This window comes from Schistocerca cancellata, chromosome 12, assembly GCF_023864275.1.
Source record: "Schistocerca cancellata isolate TAMUIC-IGC-003103 chromosome 12, iqSchCanc2.1, whole genome shotgun sequence".
Classification (NCBI taxonomy): domain Eukaryota; kingdom Metazoa; phylum Arthropoda; class Insecta; order Orthoptera; family Acrididae; genus Schistocerca; species Schistocerca cancellata.
Window position 1 is genome coordinate 158354354 of NC_064637.1, and position 19174 is coordinate 158373527.

The 19174-nt window shown below is 46.1% G+C and overlaps 1 protein-coding gene and 1 non-coding gene across 2 annotated transcripts in view; both read right to left on the reverse strand.

Moving 5' to 3' along the window:
- Positions 1-1945: 1945 nt before the first annotated feature.
- The window catches only part of LOC126109757 (juvenile hormone epoxide hydrolase 1-like), a 92893-nt gene continuing 75664 nt past the window's right edge, over positions 1946-19174 (reverse strand). The window contains exons 5-6 of the mRNA XM_049914808.1: positions 10729-10963; positions 1946-2754 (exon numbers count right to left, since the gene is read on the reverse strand). Coding sequence (XP_049770765.1) covers positions 2559-2754; positions 10729-10963 — 431 coding nt within the window. The 3' untranslated portion in view covers positions 1946-2558. The remainder of the gene's footprint in view (positions 2755-10728; positions 10964-19174) is intronic.
- On the reverse strand, positions 11683-11757 carry Trnat-ugu (transfer RNA threonine (anticodon UGU)). The gene has a single exon. It is a non-coding gene; the product is annotated as a tRNA-Thr (tRNA).

Consider the following 19174-nt stretch of genomic DNA (forward strand, 5'->3'; position numbering starts at 1 on the left):
AACACATAATATTTCAAAAATGCACCAAATCCACTGTTTTGGAGATATGGCAATGAAATTTCGTACCACGATTTACATGAAAGTAAAACAGTTACATCTAAAATCATTTGATTACATATTTTCAACTTTTTTTGAATGAAATTTGAAGTTTTATTTTCAAAAAATAATGTATGTTCCTTTCTCTCAGAAACAATTCTAGAAATTTCACTGTTTCATCTCTTTATATGTTCTCTCATGAGGTTTTTAGAATAGGTGAATTAGGAGAATTTTCATAATTTTTAATTATAATTCCACAAGTTCAATTTCAAATTCATGCAAAATTCCAAGCACTTTGCTCCATATCTCAGCTTGCAATCAGAATATAAAAATTTGCTCTTCATACAACGTTTATTAGGTTTATAGAAATATGTGTACAAAATTTCATAATTCTAGCGTTCATAGAAGCTGAGGAAAAGGTACATAAACTTTAAAAAACAAATTTTTCAAGAAACGCGATTTAAAGTTGAACCTAACCACTTCTTCAGAAGGCACCACATTTGTACTCTGGGTGTCTTTCCCTTCAAGGCTTCTCTTCTGGTTTCTTGTTGTCTGTCTTCTTTCCTTTACTAGGTCTTCAACTGACTTTTCAGCTGCAGAGACGCGCTTTAAATCTATTTTTCTCAGGATGTTTTGAGTAAAATTTCCTGTCTTGAAGCCCATTCTTTCTAATACCTTCATCCTCCCGACATTCCCATCATTAAATACAATAACTGCATCATAAGCTGCAAATCTGACAACTGTAGCAGATGCAAATGTGTTTTCAGGGCATCGTTTCCATATGAGTGAATTTACTCATTTGGATTTAGGGTTTTTGCCATGAACACACTTTTTGAGAAGTGCAGGATCCGCCAAAGATGATCTATAAAACCAAAGAGTATGCATCACGGACTTCTAGATGTACCCCGCACACGTCTGGTTGAAAGTAATACACACCATCGTTGTTCACTGAGCTGGTATTGAAGTGCTGCTCCAAAACGTGGGCGTGGCAGGGAGGCCGCGTCACACTTTTAATTAATTTTCAGGCACTTCGAATGCGATTTCAGCATTGAAACTTTGCGAACTTATTGTGCATGAGGTGTACTAACAAATAGAAAAATAAATCGAAAATTGACATTTTTGCTCAATTTCATCAACGTCCCCCTTAAGTCAACATTTTTCTGACTGGTTTGATGCGGCCTGTCACAAATTGCTTCCTCTGCTACCCTCGTCATCTGAATATCAGTTGCAACCTACGTCATCAGTTATTTCCGGATCTGTTCTAATCCGTCACCCTCTACCAGTCCGTCTACCACGGAAGATATTCACTGATGTCCTACCATCCTGTCCCTTCTTCTTGACAATATTTTCCACATATTCCTTTCCTTGTCGATTGTACGGAGAACCTGCTCATTTCTCTCACCTTACCAGTCCACCTAATTTTCACATTCGTGTGTAGCACCACATCTCAAATGCTTCGATTCTCTTGTGCTCCCGTTTTCCCAGAGTACATGTTTCACTACCATACAATGCTGTGCTTCAAGCGTACATTCTCAGAAATGTTTTCACGAAATTTTAAGACTCGTGTTTGATACTAGTAGACTTCTCTTGGCCAGGAATGCACTTTTTGGGAGTGGTGGCCTGTTTTTTATGTCCTCCTTGCTCCGTCCGTCATGAGTTATTTTGCTGCCTAGGTAGCAAAATTCCTTCATCTAAGCTTCTCGTTGTTCTCATTTCTGCTACTGCTCAGTACTTTCGCCTTTCTTCGATTTATTCTCAGTCAATATTCTGTACTCCTTAGACCATTTCATTCAGCGGGCCCTGTAATTCTTCTTCACTTTCACTGAGGACAGTAATGTCGTTATCGAATCTTATCATTGCTATCTATTCACCTTAATTTTTAATTCCACTGTCCAACCTACCTAGTATTTCCACCTTTGTTTCTTCGATATATAGATTGAACACTAGCGGTTAAAGACTACGTCCCCGTCTTACACGTTTTCAATCCGAGAAGCTCCGTCTCGGTTCTTGTACAAATTGTACATTACCTATCTTTCCATACAGCTTACCCCTATTTTGTCTCAGAGCGCCGAACATCGTGCACCAACGATCAGTAGAAGCAGAAAACACTAGTACAAAATGGACACGTTAAGAGTTACGAGTACTTGTTTAGAAGAAGCGATGTGTTTTCACAGTAGCGAAAATGAACGAGCGCTTCTGAGGTGTGTATTTTGAACCCCACAATTATTAGATTCTTCTGCTTCGAATGACCGTTGCTGGCAAGTCCCTGAATGCTCATCAATCCTCCTGGGGCACCTTGTATTAGGGTAACATGGGTATAGTAAGCAAAGAACGCAATGTGGTTAAAAAAAAAAATAAACTATTTTTACTACAATGATTACAATTAACTTTACAGTTTAAATTTGTCCTTAGTGCAACGCATACACTCTAACATTTAATTCTGGTGAGTATGTGTACGATTCTCTCTCTCTCTCTCTCTCTCTCTCTCTCTCTCTCTCTCTCTCTCTCTCTGACACACACATTTACGATCGTATAGATTTGACGAAGTCCCAGACGTCGTCGGCCAGCACTTTGGGCTCCTCGAAGGCCGCAAAGTGTCCTCCCCTGTAGACGTTGTAGCGCACCAGGCCCGGGTGTGCGTCGCGGGCCATGGACTCAGGGGTGAACACCAGGTCGTTCTCGAACTGCGCCACGGCGGTCGGCGGGTACTTCTCGATGCTGCAACACAACATAGACATGGTGTAGATTTCCTCAGCCCCGGACACAAGCTGCGTCGTTTACGGAGGTTATCGGTTATAAGTGAGTCAACTTCAACGTAGATAAATAACGTATCTTATTGCATGGGGAGGTAAATGAAAATCATGTTCGTAAACATGAAATACTTTCAGAAATTATACATCTATTTATTTAAAAGTTAATTTTCATTACTTCCGCATTATATACCGGGTGATCAAAAGTATAAATTTGAAAACTGAATAAATCACGGAACAATGTAGATAGAGAGGTACACATTGACACACATGCTTGGAATGACATGGGGTTTTATTAGAACGAAAAAAAAACATAAAAGTTCAAAAAATGTCCGACAGATGGCGTTTCGTCTGATCAGAATAGCAATAATTAGCATAACAAAGTAAGACAAAGCAAAGGTGATGTTCTTTACAGGAAATTGTCAATATGTCCACCATCATTCCTCACCAATAGCTGTAGTCGAGGAATAATGTTGTGAACAGCGCCGTAAAGCATGTTCGGAGTTATGGTGAGGCATTGGCGTCGGATGTTGTCTTTCAGCATCCCTAGAGACGTCGGTCGATCACGATACACTTGCGACTTCAGGTAACCCCAAAGCCAATAATCGCACGGACTGAGGTCTGGGGACCTTGGAGGCCAAGCACGACGAAAGTGGCGGCTGAGCACACGATCATCACCAAACGACGCGCGCAAGAGATCTTTCACGCGTGTAGCAATTTTTTTTTTTTTTTTTGGTTCTAATAAAACCCCGTGTCATTCCAAGCATGTGTGTCAATTTTTACCGCTCTATCTACATTACTCCGTGGTTTATTAAGTTTTCAAATTTATACTGACTTCTTGATCACCCGGTATATCAATTTACGGTTGATCTTAAGAGTTTAATAACTTGAGTTTTAATTGTTTGGTGGCTCTTCAATAGCTTGTGTCATATTTCGGCATTATTTTCCCGTAAATTGTATTTGTCGTCGTCAGTTATTTTTCTTCCGATCCCATCTCATACAGAGCTGAGTTGTTCCGGTCGACACGAACGTTAGGTACGCTATATTTCCACTGCCTGCCTCTCGGATGACCGAATCCCAGCTGCAGCGCCAACGGTCCAGCTGCTACAAACGAACCAACTGGGCAAGAACTGCGGCTGACGATGACGAGTTGCAAACCCGTCGGAACGTTGCGACGACACTATGCCGTGACCCGGCTGATAATTCGAGATAATTACATCAAAACATTAATCTGTTCTCTCAGTCACGTACTATATTCCAGACTACCATAGTAGCCACTTTTTACATTACGTTGAACGCGTTCCACATTAAGACTTGTCATTTGCATAGAGAAATATTTTTGCATCTTGAGTCTCGTTTAGTGCCAGATTATTGGCATATATCAATAAAATGGATGGAGCCAGAATAGAATCCCTGGTCACCTCTCATTTTGTCGCCTCCAGTCAAACCTCTTCCCTGTTTGTTCACACTGAACACTTACGTCTGAAGTGAACCACTGCCGAAATTTATCCTAATGCCACGACGTCTCAGTTTACGCAAAAGTATTTGATGATCCGCACATATAAATGCTTTTGTTAAATTACGGAAAATACCTACAGTTGTCAGCCTACCGTCTAGTCCTGACAGTACCTGATACAAAAGGGTAACCATTTTTCCTGCTGGTACTCTTCTACTGAAGCTAAATTCCGTACCTGACAGCCAATTATCTGTTCCGAAATGCGGCACTTATTTCTGAAAGACTGCTTTTTCAAAACTTTCTACCACACTGATAGCAAAGAAATGGGCCCGTAGTCGTCTGTTTTATCTGTCTTTCACAATTTGCAAAGTTTTGTAAATAATAGATTTCAGCTGTCAGTCGTCCTTTTTAAATGTTATTGGCAGATCTAGATTTCAGCTAGAAACTAGCCATTCTCAATGCACTATCATTTTTGATCAATGCATGTAATGCCTGCTGGTCGGGCTTCATCCACAGTTCATTCAATTTTGTGAAGTGGTTTCACTAACGAGTTTTCCAGTCTGTCAGGAAACCGGCTACACATTCCAAATGTGACTGAGCACGGGGCTAATTTGGAGTGCACTGACATCAAGAGCTATACACCAACTGCACACTGCTCTGAGAAACTTGCGGACGAGGTAGACAAAGTAATGCGACACATTAACGAGGCTGCAGTAATTGATGTCAGTCCGGCAGCGTGTTGCCAGAGGTCTCCCAGTGGTCCACAGGAAGATGGACATGAGGTGAATGTGACCATAGCGCCAAATGGGGCTACACTAGAAGAAAAAAAAATGAAATCAAATGATCGTCTGGCGTTGTTGGACGGGAGGTTCCGTCCGGAGAAGTTCTGCCACCGGGTTGCAAGTCTTGTTTCAGTCGACGCCACTCTGGGCGACTTGCGCGTCCGTCATGATGAGATCTTGACGATGACGATGATGACGACGACGATGATGATGATGATGATAGCACAACAGCCAGTCCGCCAATGCAGAAAATCTCCAACCCGGCCCGGAATCGAACCCGGTCCCGCTGCATGACAGGCAACCGCGTAACCACTCAGCTAAGCAGGGCAGTTGAAGGAACTGGAAAAGACTGTGTGTCAGTCAGCTAGCGGTTGAGGTACCCTGTGGTGGTGGTGGTGGTGGTCTTCATTACAACATGACCCAGAGACAACATTTGGATGAGGTCACATGTGGAAGAATCACTGGCAAACTTGAAGAATGACGAGTGCAGCCTAGGAGTTTGGTGCTGCTCACAGCATTGCTTCACGTGTGTGGGGAGCGTTCCGAACCAAGGGCACTGCTGTTCGGAGAGATGCAACAGGGGAGAAGTAACGTTACACACCTCCACCTAATGGGTCACAATAGCTCGCTAAATTCAGTCGCGCCCAATTGGACATACGCTATGTGATCAAAAGTATCCGGCCACCCCCAAAAACATACGTTTTTCATATTAGGTGCATTGTGCTGCCACCTGCTGCCAGGTACTCCATTTCAGTGACTCAGTAGTCATTAGACATTATGAGAAAGCATAATGGGGCTTTCCGCGGAACTCGCGGACTTCGAACGTGGTCAGGTGATTGGGTGTCACTTGTGTTATACGTTTGTACGCGAGATTTCCACATTCCTAAAATCCCTAGGTCCTGTGGTCCCTATGTGATAGTGTAGTGGAAACGTGAAGAGACACGTACAACACAAAAGCGTACAGGCCGACCTCATCTGTGGACTGACAGAGACCGACAACACTTGAAGAGGTTCGTAATGTGTAATGGGCAGACATCTATCCAGACCATCACACAGGAATTCCAAACTGCATCAGGATCCACTGCAAGTACTATGACAGTTAGGCGGAAAGTGAGAAAACTTGGATTTCATGGTCGAGCGGGTGCTCACAAGCCACGCATCGCGCCGGTAAATGCCAAACGACGCCTCGCTTGGTGTAAGGAGCGTAAACATTGGACGATTGAACAGTGGAGAAATGTGTGGAGTGACGAATCGCAATGTCAGGGTGTGGGTATGGTGAATGCCCGGTAAACGTCATCTGCCAGCGTGTGTAGCGCCAACAGTAAAATTCGGAGGCGGTGGTGTTATGGTGCGGTCATGTTTTTCATGGAGGGGACTTGGACCCCTTGTTGTTTTGCGTGGCACTATCACAGCACAGGCGTACATTGATGTTTTAAGCACCTTCTTGCTTCCCACTGTTGAAGAGCAATTCGGGGATGGCGACAGGCATCTTTCAACACGATCGGGCACCTGTTCATAATGCACGGCCTGTGGCTGAGTGGTTACACGAAAATAACATCCCTGTAACGGCCTGCTCAGAGTCCTCACCTGAATTCTATAGAACACCTTTGGGATGCTTTGGAAGGCCGACTTCGTGCCAGGCCTCACCGACCGACATCGATACCTCTCCTCAGTGCAGCACTCCGTGAAGAATGGGCTGCCATTCCCCGAGATACCTTCCAGCACCTATTTGGACGTACGCCTGCGAGAGTGGAAGCAGTCATCAAGGCTGAGGGTGAGCCAACGCCATACTGAATTCCAGCGTTAGCGATGGAGGCCGCCACGAACTTGTAAGTCATTTTCAGCCAAGTGTCCAGATACTTTTGATCACATAGTGTATACACACAAGAGGCATGTTGCTCACCCCTGTTTGTTCTCTGTTTTTCGCCTGTTTGTTCTCTGACGCCTATGGATCCATGTATGCATAACATGCTGTCTGTACTTTAAGGTTACAATATATTGTTAATTCAAAGTATCTTATGTTTCCTTTCAAAAATGCTTCTGCCTTCAAGTGAAATTTATTTAAAGACAATGATAATATTGCTGTCGATTGCAAATCTGGCTTCGACTGTTTCGGTGGCGCTGAGTCAGCCTTTACGTGTGCTAAAAAATATTTCAGTGTTTGCGAGTTTCGCTCGCAAAGGAAAATAATTCTACGTACTTTTATGAATTTCCAAAGTCAGTTTTCAATATTAAAGTTAGTTAATATTTTTGGTTACGAAACTTATTCAGAGGTTTAACTCCGCATGGCTTAGCTGAGGCTTCACTTGTGGTTTCAAATATTTTTATTTAATTCAAAGGATTAAAAGTTAACTCAATTCTTAAAGAGATAAAGGTAAAGAAATTCTTTCCAATTATTTCAATAACACGCAGGTGTTTATACCATTATTTCTTTCTGTGCAGCATTAGATTAATTTGCTGGGCAAAGAAATCATTTCATGCTCTATATTATCGGTGGGTTAGTTGCAGGTTACGTTCGGTTGTCATTCATTGGAAGAGAACGTAACATTTCCATTAATAATAAATAACTTTTTGCCTGTGTATTGAGATTAAGTCACGCTACGTATATGTAAGATGCATTTACTCTCGCTCAAGATACACGTGGCGTTCCAAAAACGATATTTAGAATTCAAACTGCTACGTTATGTCGGCATCGTTGTAGGTTGCAACTGGCGCCTGCGCGCATATTTCAAACCACACGTAGCAGTCGCCACTGACTTACACGAAATAACTGCATTAATTCTACACCACAGCAGTTACGCGGAAACTAGGTAATGGTAGACATCATATGGTAAGAGTTTGTATCACGGTATAAGGGTATATGTGTGTGTATGTGGCCACTTATCACGGTATAATTATATATTTTTATTTTTAAAATTATATATTTCATTATTTTGGTTGGGGTGGCTTTAAATATCGTGGGCTAGCATAAGACTTTCAATTAACACATACCGCTATAACACTCGTACGGACATCGGCAGCCCGGAAGTGTGCACGATATAGTATTTTTTAAACACAACGCGCGACTCACCGCCTTTTAATAAATACACTCCTGGAAATTGAAATAAGAACACCGTGAATTCATTGTCCCAGGAAGGGGAAACTTTATTGACACATTCCTGGGGTCAGATACATCACATGATCACACTGACAGAACCACAGGCACATAGACACAGGCAACAGAGCATGCACAATGTCGGCACTAGTACAGTGTATATCCACCTTTCGCAGCAATGCGGGCTGCTATTCTCCCATGGAGACGATCGTAGAGATGCTGGATGTACTCCTGTGGAATGGCTTGCCATGCCATTTCCACCTGGCGCCTCAGTTGGACCAGCGTTCGTGCTGGACGTGCAGACCGCGTGAGACGACGCTTCATCCAGTCCCAAACATGCTCAATGGGGGACAGATCCGGAGATCTTGCTGGCCAGGGTAGTTGACTTACACCTTCTAGAGCACGTTGGGTGGCACGTGATATATGCGGACGTGCTTTGTCCTGTTGGAACAGCAAGTTCCCTTGCCGGTCTAGGAATGGTAGAACGATGGGTTCGATGACGGTTTGGATGTACCGTGCACTATTCAGTGTCCCCTCGACGATCACCAGTGGTGTACGGCCAGTGTAGGAGATCGCTCCCCACACCATGATGCCGGGTGTTGGTCCTGTGTGCCTCGGTCGTATGCAGTCCTGATTGTGGCGCTCACCTGCACGGCGCCAAACACGCATACGACCATCATTGGCACCAAGGCAGAAGCGACTCTCATCGCTGAAGACGACACGTCTCCATTCGTCCCTCCATTCACGCCTGTCGCGACACCACTGGAGGCGGGCTGCACGATGTTGGGGCGTGAGCGGAAGACGGCCTAACGGTGTGCGGGACCGTAGCCCAGCTTCATGGAGACGGTTGCGAATGGTCCTCGCCGATACCCCAGGAGCAACAGTGTCCCTAATTTGCTGGGAAGTGGCGGTGCGGTCCCCTACGGCACTGCGTAGGACCCTACGGTCTTGGCGTGCATCCGTGCGTCGCTGCGGTCCGGTCCCAGGTCGACGGGCACGTGCACCTTCCGCCGACCACTGGCGACAACATCGATGTACTGTGGAGACCTCACGCCCCACGTGTTGAGCAATTCGGCGGTACGTCCACCCGGCCTCCCGCATGCCCACTATACGCCCTCGCTCAAAGTCCGTCAACTGCACATACGGTTCACGTCCACGCTGTCGCGGCATGCTACCAGTGTTAAAGACTGCGATGGAGCTCCGTATGCCACGGCAAACTGGCTGACACTGACGGCGGCGGTGCACAAATGCTGCGCAGCTAGCGCCATTCGACGGCCAACACCGCGGTTCCTGGTGTGTCCGCTGTGCCGTGCGTGTGATCATTGCTTGTACAGGCCTCTCGCAGTGTCCGGAGCAAGTATGGTGGGTCTGACACACCGGTGTCAATGTGTTCTTTTTTGCATTTCCAGGAGTGTAGTTTGCGTGATCGCTGCTATTTAGAAAAGAAAATATGCGTATTCTTACGTAAACTTTAATTATTAACATGGGTATCAGGGGTTACTGGTTATTTGTGTGCCAAATGTCACAAAGATTGAGATATTGCGGAATGCAATGATTTTCATTGTTTCTTGTTCATTATTTGTAAGGCAAAACTGGAGAAAATCTCATCTGCCGTTAGGCGGCCAAAATGAAACGTACTGAAAAGAGAAATTATTAGTTCATCTACTCCTAAATATTCCACATGCATACCATTTTTATTTAAATTCGTTTTTCTGGAACACACACAGACCATGTCCTCACACCTCAGGAACCATCGACATAGTGCTCGAACGTGGCCGTTCATCTGGTCATCCCGCGCTTCCGCAGAAGTGGGGGAGGACCTTGCCACCGTATTGGTCAGCCACATTCCAGGCCCTCTGGTGCTCTGGTATACTTCCTCTCTTTGGTTCGGCCAAAGGTGACCAGAGGACTGTCCAAAAGATGATTATAGAATCTGCCTTCACTATCTGTGATCAGCAGACGACCAGCCATTCATTCAATTCACAATTACTGGATTCAGGGATCTATTTTAAGGAAGTGCACATCTGGATGATTAAACATACAAATTGGCCTTCTTTCCTATATTGGTATCCGGCTTTCTTGCTGGGATGTCTAAGCTTTGGATAAAACATATACCACAGGAAGGAAATGTGGCCTTGCCAGGGTGGAGTGAGTCCATCAGAACCTTGCACCAGCTACTAGTCATATGCATTATCCATTCCTTTGCATTAAAAAGTAAGGACGAGAATAAATTATAGCCTAACTGATGGGCACTAGGGCTCATATGTCAAGCATAGTTGCAGTGGGTATGATAATCATGAAAATATTTCTGATGATAATTGCACTCGCTTGGCAAGCCACTCATCTAGTAGGCCTGTCTATTAGATGCCACAGAATGGGGTATGAACCTCCCACCTCAACGTCATAAACTATACCTGCAGACACTGTTACTAAAAGAGATGGAGCGTAGTAAGTCCACTGTCAGATACCGTGTTCTTATAGCTGTGCTCGTAAACAGTTCATAGAAGGGAAATCCCAGTCGAGAGACCGAATGTTTACGTGCGCAACCCAGACAAATGATTTTCTACAGTAGGGTAGGTTTCTGTACCCATAGATAACATCAGTACTCACACTCTCTTGCGGCCGACTTTCGCTGCTTTGCTGAAAGCTTCAGAGTAGAGCCGGACGGAGGTGGTGATGGAGCCGGTGACCCAGTAGATCATGACGTTATCCAGGAGGTCCGCCAGTTCGTACTTTTTGGTTAGACCTCCGTCGGGCAGAGTCTTCCAGGACGGATCGGTCCAGGTAGAGAACTTCTCCAGGATGTAGGCGGCCAAGCCGACAGGTGTAGTCTGCAGTGCAATCCCTGGAGAAACCACGATTATTGAGTGCATACAGCAAAACACACATAAAAATGTATAAAAAGAATTAACTGCAATTGAGGAAGACGAAACAAGAATATGCTATTGAGTTTGAAGAGACGGAGCGAAGGGTAGAAAAGGTGAGCAACGGAAAGTCAAGACAGAGCACATCAAGAGACTGCGAAAAGAAAAGAGAAATTAAATAATAAGTACACTGCTTGACAAAGGATGTGAGTCACCAGGAAGATGTGGTCGGACGCCAATGATCGAGGGGCGTCCAGTAGGAAACGCAACACATTTTTTTCTCGGACAATTTCGGTCGAAAAAATGCGGAGCTCCTATAGTTTCATAAAGTTCAAATGGCTCTGAACACTGTCATCAGTCCCCTAGACTTAGAACTACTTAAACCTAACTAACCTAAGGACATCACACACACATCCACGTCCGAGGCAGGATTCGAACCTATGACGGTAGCAGCAGCTCGGTTCCGGACTGAAGCGCTTAGAACCGCTCGGCCACAACGGCTGGCAGTTTCATAAAGTCCCAGTTGGTGATGGCTCTATACGTAACCACCAAAATGGGCTGCGTAAATGGGTTGCCTTCGGTGGAAAGCGTGAGCATCGCAGGTATTCACAGGAGCTTGCAGAATGAAATGATAATTAAATGGACACCCTAGCTGCAAACAGGCGTTGATGTACTTCATTGGGGACATGTTGAAAATGTGTGCCCCGACCGGGACTCGAACCCGGGACCTCCTGCTTACATGGCAGACGCTCTATCCATCTGAGCCACCGAGAACACAAAGGACTGTGCGTCTGCAGTGACTTATCCCTTGCACGCTCCCGTGAGATCCACATTCCCAACATGTCCACACCACTACATTCGTAGTGCGCCTAATACACTCCTGGAAATGGAAAAAAGAACACATTGACACCGGTGTGTCAGACCCACCATACTTGCTCCGGACACTGCGAGAGGCCTGTACAAGCAATGATCACACGCACGGCACAGCGGACACACCAGGAACCGCGGTGTTGGCCGTCGAATGGCGCTAGCTGCGCAGCATTTGTGCACCGCCGCCGTCAGTGTCAGCCAGTTTGCCGTGGCATACGGAGCTCCATCGCAGTCTTTAACACTGGTAGCATGCCGCGACAGCGTGGACGTGAACCGTATGTGCAGTTGACGGACTTTGAGCGAGGGCGTATAGTGGGCATGCGGGAGGCCGGGTGGACGTACCGCCAAATTGCTCAACACGTGGGGCGTGAGGTCTCCACAGTACATCGATGTTGTCGCCAGTGGTCGGCGGAAGGTGCACGTGCCCGTCGACCTGGGACCGGACCGCAGCGACGCACGGATGCACGCCAAGACCGTAGGATCCTACGCAGTGCCGTAGGGGACCGCACCGCCACTTCCCAGCAAATTAGGGACACTGTTGCTCCTGGGGTATCGGCGAGGACCATTCGCAACCGTCTCCATGAAGCTGGGCTACGGTCCCGCACACCGTTAGGCCGTCTTCCGCTCACGCCCCAACATCGTGCAGCCCGCCTCCAGTGGTGTCGCGACAGGCGTGAATGGAGGGACGAATGGAGACGTGTCGTCTTCAGCGATGAGAGTCGCTTCTGCCTTGGTGCCAATGATGGTCGTATGCGTGTTTGGCGCCGTGCAGGTGAGCGCCACAATCAGGACTGCATACGACCGAGGCACACAGGACCAACACCCGGCATCATGGTGTGGGGAGCGATCTCCTACACTGGCCGTACACCACTGGTGATCGTCGAGGGGACACTGAATAGTGCACGGTACATCCAAACCGTCATCGAACCCATCGTTCTACCATTCCTAGACCGGCAAGGGAACTTGCTGTTCCAACAGGGCAATGCACGTCCGCATGTATCCCGTGCCACCCAACGTACTCTAGAAGGTGTAAGTCAACTACCCTGGCCAGCAAGATCTCCGGATCTGTCCCCCATCGAGCATGTTTGGGACTGGATGAAGCGTCGTCTCACGCGGTCTGCACGTCCAGCACGAACGCTGGTCCAACTGAGGCGCCAGGTGGAAATGGCATGGCAAGCCGTTCCACAGGACTACATCCAGCATCTCTACGATCGTCTCCATGGGAGAATAGCAGCCTGCATTGCTGCGAAAGGTGGATATACACTGTACTAGTGCCGACATTGTGCATGCTCTGTTGCCTGTGTCTATGTGCCTGTGGTTCTGTCAGTGTGATCATGTGATGTATCTGACCCCAGGAATGTGTCAATAAAGTTTCCCCTTCCTGGGACAATGAATTCACGGTGTTCTTATTTCAATTTCCAGGAGTGTAGATGTACCGGTCGGGGCACACATTTTCAACATGTCCCCAATGAAGTACATCAACGCCTGTTTGCAGCTAGGGTGTCCATTTAATTATCATTTCATTTCTAGCAAAGCTGCATGGTCATCCACGGTAACTGTTCTTTCGGGAACAGATACTACCGTCATATATAGCTTGCAGAATGTCTAAGGTGGTCTGACAGTGAACAAAAGCACGGTGAGTCGTTGGGCGAGGCGTCTGTCATCACCGCAATCAGGTCCCGCAGAGCTGTCCGACCTTCAGCGTGCCGGCCGGTCCAGCACAGCTGTGACTCCTGCAATGTTAGAACATCTGGAGACGTTCATTCCAGGTGATCCACGGATCGTAATCAAACACCTCGCTGCACAACTGGACATTGCTGTCGGCCTCACACAAGTCTGCACACCCGAGAGGAGCTCACAAATCTTGGTTGGACTGTTCTCCCTCATCCACCCTCCAGTCCGGATCTCGGACCTTCCTACTTCCATCAGTCTGGCGCAGTGAACGATGCACTCCGCGGGAAGAAATATGTGGATGATTCGGAGGTCATTCATGTAGTAAGTGGCTCTGAGGTTGACCAGTAGAACGGTACCATCTGGACATACACACCGTGCCAGCAAGGTGGCGTAAGGTCATCGCACTGAATAGAGGTTATGTTGGAAAACAGGGTTTTGTAGCCAAAAGAGTGAGAAATAATGTAGTGAAGCGGTATCGTGTATAAAACAAACCTGTTTTCAGAAAAAAATGTGTTGCATTACTTACTGGACGCCCCTCATACGATGTAAGTTATATGGAACAGAATGATACGAGGGTAGGAAACCCCAGCAGTGCCGAACATAGTTGTTGTTGTTGTTGTTGTTGTGTCTTCAGTCCTGAGACTGGTTTGATGCAGCTCTCCATGCTACTCTATGCTGTGCAAGCTTCTTCATCTCCAAGTACCTACTGCAACCTACATCCTTCTGAATCTGCTTAGTGTATTCATCTCTTGGTCTCCACCTACGATTTTTACCCTCCACGCTGCCCTCCAATACTAAATTCGTGATCCCTTGATGCCTCAGAACATGTCCTACCAACCGATCCCTTCTTCTGGTCAAGTTGTGCCACAAATTTCTCTTCTCCCCAATCCTATTCAATACTTCCTCATTAGTTGCGTGATCTACCCATCTAATCTTCAGCATTCTTCTGTAGCACCACATTTCGAAAGCTTCTATTCTCTTCTTGTCCAAACTATTTATCGTCCATGTTTCACTTCCCTGCATGGCTACACTCCATACAAAAATTCGGAGTAGGTATTAAAATCCATGGAGAAGAAATAAAGCCTTTGAGGTTCGCTGATGACATTGTAATTCTGTCAGAGACAGCAAAGGACTTGGAAGAGCAGTTGAACGGAATGGACAGTGTCTTGAAGGAAGGATATAAGATGAACATCAACAAAAGCAAAATGAGAATAATGGAATGTAGTCGAATTAAGTCGGGTGATGTTGAGGGTATTAGATTAGGAAATGAGACACTTAAAGTAGTAAATGACTTTGCTATTTGTGGAGAAAAATAACTGGTGATGGTCGAAGTAGAGAGGATATCAAACGTAGACTGGCAATGGCAAGGAAAGCGTTTCTGAAGAAGAGAAATTTGTTAACATCGAGTATAGATTTAAGTGTCAGCAAGTCCTTTCCGAACATAGTACAGCAACGAATTTGAATGGCATTAATATAATGATAATTCAAATTTTATGTGTAGTAATTATTTATTATAAATTTTTTAGCAGAAATAGTGTTAAACAGTTGAGATGAGGAAGCAAACGGAAACTATGAAGGCACTCAAAATTTTGAGCATCTAAAAGTAGCGCCAGTGCGTTCTAGTAGGTAACAATTTCATAACTGCCGCATTTCAGTAGTGTATCTCCGGAAGGAGCTAATATACTCACGCCTTTCAAAAAATTGAAGCCGCGTTTAGAAGCAACAACACGCTACTGTGAGTATTAAGAAACAGTTTAAAACTGGAGGAAGCCAAACATGATAAATCTGCTATCTACAAAGTTCGGTGCAAAAGCTGTAAAGTGAACTACATCACTCAAACTGCCAGCTCGTTCAAGCTGAGATACGAGGAACGCAGACAAGATTTTGAGCTAAATACACTACTGGCCATTAAAATTGCTACACCACGAAGATCGTGCTACAGACGCGAAATTTAACCGACAGGAAGATGATGCTGTGATATGCAAATGATTAGCTTTTCAGAGCATTCACACAAGGTTGGCGCAAGTGGCGACACCTACAACGTGCTGACACGAGGAAAATTTCCAACCGATTTCACATACACAAACAGCAGCTGACCGGCGTTGCCTGGTGAAACGCCAGTCACTACTCTCGATGAACTGTGGTGTCGTGTTGAATCTGCATGAGCAGCTGTACCTGTACACGCCATCCACGCTCTGTTTGACGCAATGCCAAGGCGTATCAAGGTCGTTATTATGGCAAGAGGTGGTTGTTCTGGGTACTGATTTCTCAGGATCTATGCACCCAAATTGTGTGAAAATGTAATCACATGCCAGTTCTAGTATAATACACTCCTGGAAATTGAAATAAGAACACCGTGAATTCATTGTCCCAGGAAGGGGAAACTTTATTGACACATTCCTGGGGTCAGATACATCACATGATCACACTGACAGAACCACAGGCACATAGACACAGGCAACAGAGCATGCACAATGTCGGCACTAGTACAGTGTATATCCACCTTTCGCAGCAATGCAGGCTGCTATTCTCCCATGGAGACGATCGTAGAGATGCTGGATGTAGTCCTGTGGATCGGCTTGCCATGCCATTTCCACCTGGCGCCTCAGTTGGACCAGCGTTCGTGCTGGACGTGCAGACCGCGTGAGACGACGCTTCACCCAGTCCCAAACATGCTCAATGGGGGACAGATCCGGTGATCTTGCTGGCCAGGGTAGTTGACTTACACCTTCTAGAGCACGTTGGGTGGCACGGGATACATGCGGACGTGCATTGTCTTGTTGGAACAGCAAGTTCCCTTGCCGGTCTAGGAATGGTAGAACGATGGGTTCGATGACGGTTTGGATGTACCGTGCACTATTCAGTGTCCCCTCGACGGTCACCAGTGGTGTACGGCCAGTGTAGGAGATCGCTCCCCGCACCATGATGCTGGGTGTTGGCCCTGTGTGCCTCGGTCGTATGCAGTCCTGATTGTGGCGCTCACCTGCACGGCGCCAAACACGCATACGACCATCATTGGCACCAAGGCAGAAGCGACTCTCATCGCTGAAGACGACACGTCTCCATTCGTCCCTCCATTCACGCCTGTCGCGACACCACTGGAGGCGGGCTGCACGATGTTGGGGCGTGAGCGGAAGACGGCCTAACGGTGTGCGGGACCGTAGCCCAGCTTCATGGAGACGGTTGCGAATGGTCCTCGCCGATACGCCAGGAGCAACAGTGTCCCTAATTTGCTGGGAAGTGGCGGTGCGGTCCCCTACGGCACTGCGTAGGATCCTACGGTCTTGGCGTGCATCCGTGCGTCGCTGCGGTCCGGTCCCAGGTCGACGGGCACGTGCACCTTCCGCCGACCACTGGCGACAACATCGATGTACTGTGGAGACCTCACGCCCCACGTGTTGAGCAATTCGGCGGTACGTCCAGCCGGCCTCCCGCATGCCCACTATACGCCCTCGCTCAAAGTCCGTCAACTGCACATACGGTTCACGTCCACGCTGTCGCGGCATGCTACCAGTGTTAAAGACTGCGATGGAGCTCCGTATGCCACGGCAAACTGGCTGACACTGACGGCGGCGGTGCACAAATGCTGCGCAGCTAGCGCCATTCGACGGCCAACACCGCGGTTCCTGGTGTGTCCGCTGTGCCGTGCGTGTGATCATTGCTTGTACAGCCCTCTCGCAGTGTCCGGAGCAAGTATGGTGGGTCTGACACACCGGTGTCAATGTGTTCTTTTTTCCATTTCCAGGAGTGTATATTTGTCCAATGAATACGCGTTTATCATCTGTATTTCTTCTTTGTGTAGCAATTTTAATAGCCAGTAGTGTAATTTCAAAAAGTCGGCCGCAGGCACGCACACCCATGAAAATCACTCTTCGTTGGTAACTGAAAAAGACTTTTTTCTACTCTGCTCATACAGGAAGGAAAATTGGAGCTACTGGGACAGTTTCAGACTACGGTACATAGTGGGTAATTTTTTCATTTGGAGATAGTGAGTAGAGGTGTGGGAGCTGGAAAATGGAGCGTCGAGTCCAGAAACGTGAACATTTCCGACATCTTCTTCTGTTTGTGTTCAGTTAAGGGGTGGCAGCAGCGGGGGGCAGCCAGAAACATTTGCGCCGTGTACGGAGATAACAGCATTGGACACGGCGAGGCACGAAGATGGTTTTCTCCTGTTAAGAGGATCGCTTTGGCATTAGTGACTCCCCACGTTCGGGAAGACCTTCAGGGTTCGATTAGGTTCGCTTAAAAGCATTAATCCACAACTATCCACGTAGCTGTACTCGAGAACTGGCAAATGTGATGAACTGTGATCATTCCACCATCGTGCGACACTTGCATGTGTGACGCTACAACGCAGTCCTTGCTATGGATTTTTTCGCTTAACACATTAAACTGTTTGTGTACGATGTATTGTCTAGTGCAAATATGTATTGTAAATACTATGTTTAAATTATGTAATATTTAACACTGGCAAGTCAGGGCATATGTAGTTAACGTTGAAGTCAGGGAGATTGTTTTGTCGCGCCTCTGGACGCGGGAGTGCGCCAGCGGGCAGTAGTAGCAGTGACGCCGTGCTCGGAGTAAGACGTACAGCCGAGTGCTGCTGGTCCTAGCTGTGTTACACCTAACGGCTAGTGTGTGGATCTAAGTACGACGGGAAAGTAATGGTCGGCATATCTGGAAGCATGGCCGGGCAAGTTATTACGGATTAATGGGCATAGTGCTGAAGAAACGAGGGCTTACGTGTGAAGCGCACTGTGGGCCCAAGTCGCAACCGTAAAAGCCCGCTGCCACACTGTGTCGCCGCCGAGGGCTTCCGTCGATCCACCGTCAACGAGGGAAGTAAGATCTACGTAATTTCCGTAGGATCAAATTGTACAAGGCTTGCAGGTGACTGTGCTTTTCTCTGAAGTTGAACAATTAATAACAAGCACTTGATAATCGAAGTGTTGGAGTTACATTCCACCCGACAATAACACCAAGTAGGTTTCTTCCGATCCTTACCTCATTGAACCGACTGTGTCACGCCATTATCAAGAGAAAATATGTTAATTATCAAATTATTTGCATAGACGGTGAAGAATAAATTTCAGACTGTTTTGGTTATCGTAGTTAATTGTTGCACTTAATAAGCTTACGCCAACCGTAGTAACTTAATAATAGACTGAAGTAATAAATTTGATTATTAAGATTTACGTATTTCGATGCTGAAGTTAGTTCAAGGATATTTTATGAAACTATAAAGCTTATTCCACCTGACAATCGCTCAATGAATGAATAATTATCATTCTAAACATACTTAATCAATTATTGGTAATATATTTCATTATCAATAGATTAAACTGTGCAAAGTATGTAATTTTAAAGACAGAATGACAGTCCATTATTCAAAATCTCGATAGATAATTATCTGTATTGTCAGCATTGCACTTACCTGACAAATTATGAACAAAATACTTATTGAAAGTTAACCATTAATGTTAAATTGTAGTTAGATTGTTATGACATTATTTAATATGACTACTGAGCCTGACACAGCACTTACATAAAAGTTCCCGTTCCGCCTGCTGCGCTACAAACAGATAACTTTATTTTTGACACAATTATTCACGTACTTAACAATACTGTCGCTCATCAGTTGAGCTGGC